The following is a 3,669-nucleotide window of genomic DNA, read 5'->3' as shown; positions in this document are numbered from 1 at the left end:
GGTGGTGGGATAGAATCAATAATTCCTGTAACTTGTGAGGTTTGCTGCACCTGTTCTTTGACCATGATGGTTCCTCAGTACATGAACGCATGCTTGGGTAGTGTGAAATTGGGGTTACGTGGATTGGATCTCCCTGAGTAAATTATATAAGTAATTTCCCCACTGACATTTACTCTTTCACAGTTTGAGACAGGTGTCTTTGCAAAGAGGAAGTTGAGCCAAATAGTCATCTTCTGTCTATTTGGGATTATTTGGGAAATGAAGCGAGAGCCAGGCAGTGATGAAAGAGTCACACATGTCTGTCTGTCCTTCACCAAGGCACATTATCAGTAAACATGATGGCAGCTAACTGAATGGATTCAGCTCAGTCCCTGACCAATTACACACAATGACCACTAGGTGGAGTGAAGATACAGACTGCAGTGTGAGGCTGTACCAATTACATTTAGTATTTTAGATTGGTGTGTGAATGCCTATTTAATACCTAATGTATTCCTTCTGCCTCCTCCAGCACACATTCCTGTTCAATTAAAGTTCATATCAAACGTATGAATGGTTCATGATACAGGGATCTGTGTAGTTACTGTGCTTCACATCCAAATCAAGGCTCATAAACATTTAAGTGTTGACGCATTTTACCACACATACATATAGAATGTGAGGCATTGGATAACTTAGTCATATTAGATTAGAAAACAAATTGCTTTGGATACAAATACCTAACTTTTTCCAGTGTTTAACTTGATAGATTTAGATTGAATGTTTTTCTGTATTTTCTTAGCCACACAATTTCATCTCCTCTTAAAATTTCAGAAAGATTGTTAAGATTACCTTCCTTTGCCCTCACTTTGAAGGTTATGCTGCCCTCGACAGGAGAAAATGAACTTGACACAGAAGAGATACAAATATATATTTTACTACAATAAAAAAACACTTAATGAGGATGACTAAAAAAGTAGACTTAAGAAGTGGTATATTGGGCATATGAAATAAACAAGGTTGTATAAAGAGGCTCAGACAATGACAGCGAAAAATGTACACACAATGCTTTGGAATGAAGTTCATAAATGACCAAATTTATGTGCTGAAGGTCATGAGATGAGGGAGGTTAGATGAGAACCCTTCTTTGACAATAATCACATGACTAGCAGACACATGGCCTCACAAGTACCTCTAGGAGTTTCATTTTATGTGAAGGGCATCCTAGTACAAATTAAACATTAAGCCAATTCGGAAAATAAGAAGTCTGACATTCTTTTGTCTAAAATTCACTAGTTGACAAAAGGAAATCTGCCACAGAATAAAAATGACTTGTCCTTGGCAACTCTTGTCAAATCATGTTTGGAATTTAAATTTGACCTCTTTATACCTTTTATATTTTTGGGTACAAGTTCTAAAGATTTTTTTTTATTTTTTAAGAAAACAAGATGTATAGCAGTAAAAACTAAACGACAGCATCTGGAAACTTATTACTTAAGAACCTCAGAGGTTTCTTCAGTAATATGTATGACAAGAAACTGCTGTCACTAACAGATCCCTCTGCATGCAAGAACATTGTGAAAGGCAGGATTCTCTGGATTTGTACATGTTTTTGAAATTTCTTTAGAGCATTCAAACAACGTTTTTTTCCACTGACATGATGGCATGAAACATATCTGCTGTAGGCAATGTACTCTAGGGTATTTTTGAACTAATTAACCATCTAAATCCTTGATGAGGCGACGTGCCTTATAGAAAATGTCTGCAAAGCACCTTTTTCATGGATATTAGAGATCCCGACACTGTACAGTTAGTCCTTGTCTGAGGATTCACTCGAGCTGGAAGATGCAGAAGGGGAAGAGGAGGATTCTTGTTTCTTCCTCTTCTCTCTCTTCTTCTGATGCTTCCCGTGTTCCTTTTTGTTCTTTTTGCTTTTCTTCTTCCGACTTTTCACTTTCTTCTTCTTCTTCTTCCCCCCTTCCTCCTCTGATGACGAGTGGGACCTGCTGCGTTTCTTTTTTTTCTTTGTGGTCTCATCACTTGATGAGTTAGATCTGGAGAATAGAACAAAACATTTATCAATTCATCACAAATGAACAACCAAGCATTAAAGTTATTGCTGGGCACGTTAACGTGTTATAAATGCGTTGACGTAGTAACAAATTAACGCCGACAATGATTTCATGCTTTAACTGCATTTTTTTTTGAGCATTGGGAAGCGCTTAGACATGATTTTCTCCAGCACTAATTAAAGTATAAAACAGTGTTGTACAGGGTGGGAGTGGATTGAAAGCAAAAGTGCAAGGTAGGAAAAATACCTTTTTCTTGACTTTCTGTCGCTGCTCTTCTTCAGTTTGTGTCGCCCTTTTCTCGCATCATTTTCATCATTACGGGAACCTGCAAACATTTGAAAACCGAATGGTCATAACATACATAAGCAAGTAGGTCCAGCTGTTTGAAAGTAACGTGAAAGCTCCAGAGGGTGTTTTTTTTTTTTACCTCTACTCCGGCCCAGCTTCTCATTGCTTCGGGCTGCAGGTGCTTCGTCCTCTTCACTTTCCTCGCTGCTGGTGCTGCTCACGTCCAGGACGATGTCTTTCTGTGGGTCGACCCTGACAAAGTTCCGGCACTCGAAGGTCAAGTGACCCGCTGAGAAAGAAAAAAATAGTCCAGGTCCAGTCCGGGAGGGCATGGATGGACCACAATGAACAATTTTATGGTTTTCATTTGGCAATTGAGATAATTGAAGATAATAATAGAGATTATTAGTCATAATACAAATAAAACCCTCCTTTAATAACTCAAATGTCGAAGCTGTACTTACGATATCCACATTTCTTGCACCCAGCTCGGATGTTGTCCTTATTAGGACCTAGAAGATGTTAACAAATACACGTGTGTTAGTGTTTGAAATAACAAATTGTCCACGAAGAAGCTAAATAGTGCGTACATTACCAAGCGAACACGTAGCTAAAGTGACTGGCTCTGTTATTTATTTCTTATGAGAGGGGGGGTGGGGGGCAACAAACGAAAACAGATTTAAGCTTTAAGAGCAGCTACGACTCTTTCTGACTTAACTTCGCAGTCACCTCGCTGCTTATGAATCGCCATGTAAACTGTTAAATAACGTTACACCGACTGTCATCTGTGTGTGTGAAGACAACACGTTGCGCTAACGTCAACGCTAGCGCCACTTTGTTCAGCCATGTCCCGACTCTTGTTCGCCATTATTATACTTCCGGGGCGAACGCCACGATTTATTAAACTGAGGACGTCGCATACCAACCTGGGGCGGCCATTGCGTTCTCCATGGCGACGCCGGAAAGGTGAACGTTATTAGAGCGCAAATCAACTAAAATATCCACCAGTCTTCACTCTAAAATAACGTCGGCCGAAAACATTTGTTGAACAAGCTACTCGTTTCGTCTTCTTCTTTTGTCCCTTCATTTGGCGACTTGCAAACTGAATTGCTGTCGTGTTGTCGCCCCCAAGTGGACTGGAGTCGGGAGCAACAGATTGCATTGGTTAAAGCTTTAAAGGACCTGTTAGTAGCCTCGCACAAAGCCAGTAGCGTTGAAGAGCTGCAAAAAAACAATGCAAATAGACAATACACAGTTAGGTAAGATCAAATGAACAAATCATCAAACACAATGTTTAGAACTTAAGATGTGATGAGAACTATTTATATAG

General features: G+C 39.5%; 1 protein-coding gene across 2 annotated transcripts; it reads right to left on the bottom strand.

Annotated features, from left to right (window-relative positions):
* Positions 1–900: 900 nt before the first annotated feature.
* Positions 901–3,467, bottom strand: srek1ip1 (SREK1-interacting protein 1). Of its 2 annotated transcripts, none has more exons than XM_037470528.2 (5): positions 3,266–3,467; positions 2,804–2,851; positions 2,479–2,628; positions 2,298–2,376; positions 901–2,033 (listed from the first exon to the last, which is right to left on the bottom strand). In XM_037470528.2, exons 1-5 carry the CDS (start codon positions 3,288–3,290, stop codon positions 1,790–1,792), a joined length of 546 nt encoding a protein of 181 aa, XP_037326425.1. In that variant the 5' UTR covers positions 3,291–3,467; the 3' UTR covers positions 901–1,789. The 2 variants fall into 2 exon arrangements, with proteins under 2 accessions (XP_037326425.1, XP_062419617.1); XM_062563633.1 differs by lacking the exon at positions 3,266–3,467 and adding an exon at positions 3,069–3,211.
* Positions 3,468–3,669: the final 202 nt, after the last annotated feature.

The sequence above is a fragment of the Pungitius pungitius genome, chromosome 7 (assembly GCF_949316345.1).
Source record: "Pungitius pungitius chromosome 7, fPunPun2.1, whole genome shotgun sequence".
In the NCBI taxonomy this organism is placed as follows: Eukaryota; Metazoa; Chordata; class Actinopteri; order Perciformes; family Gasterosteidae; genus Pungitius; species Pungitius pungitius.
The sequence above is the reverse complement of the archived record's forward strand: the minus strand, read 5'-3'. Positions and strand labels throughout refer to the sequence as shown.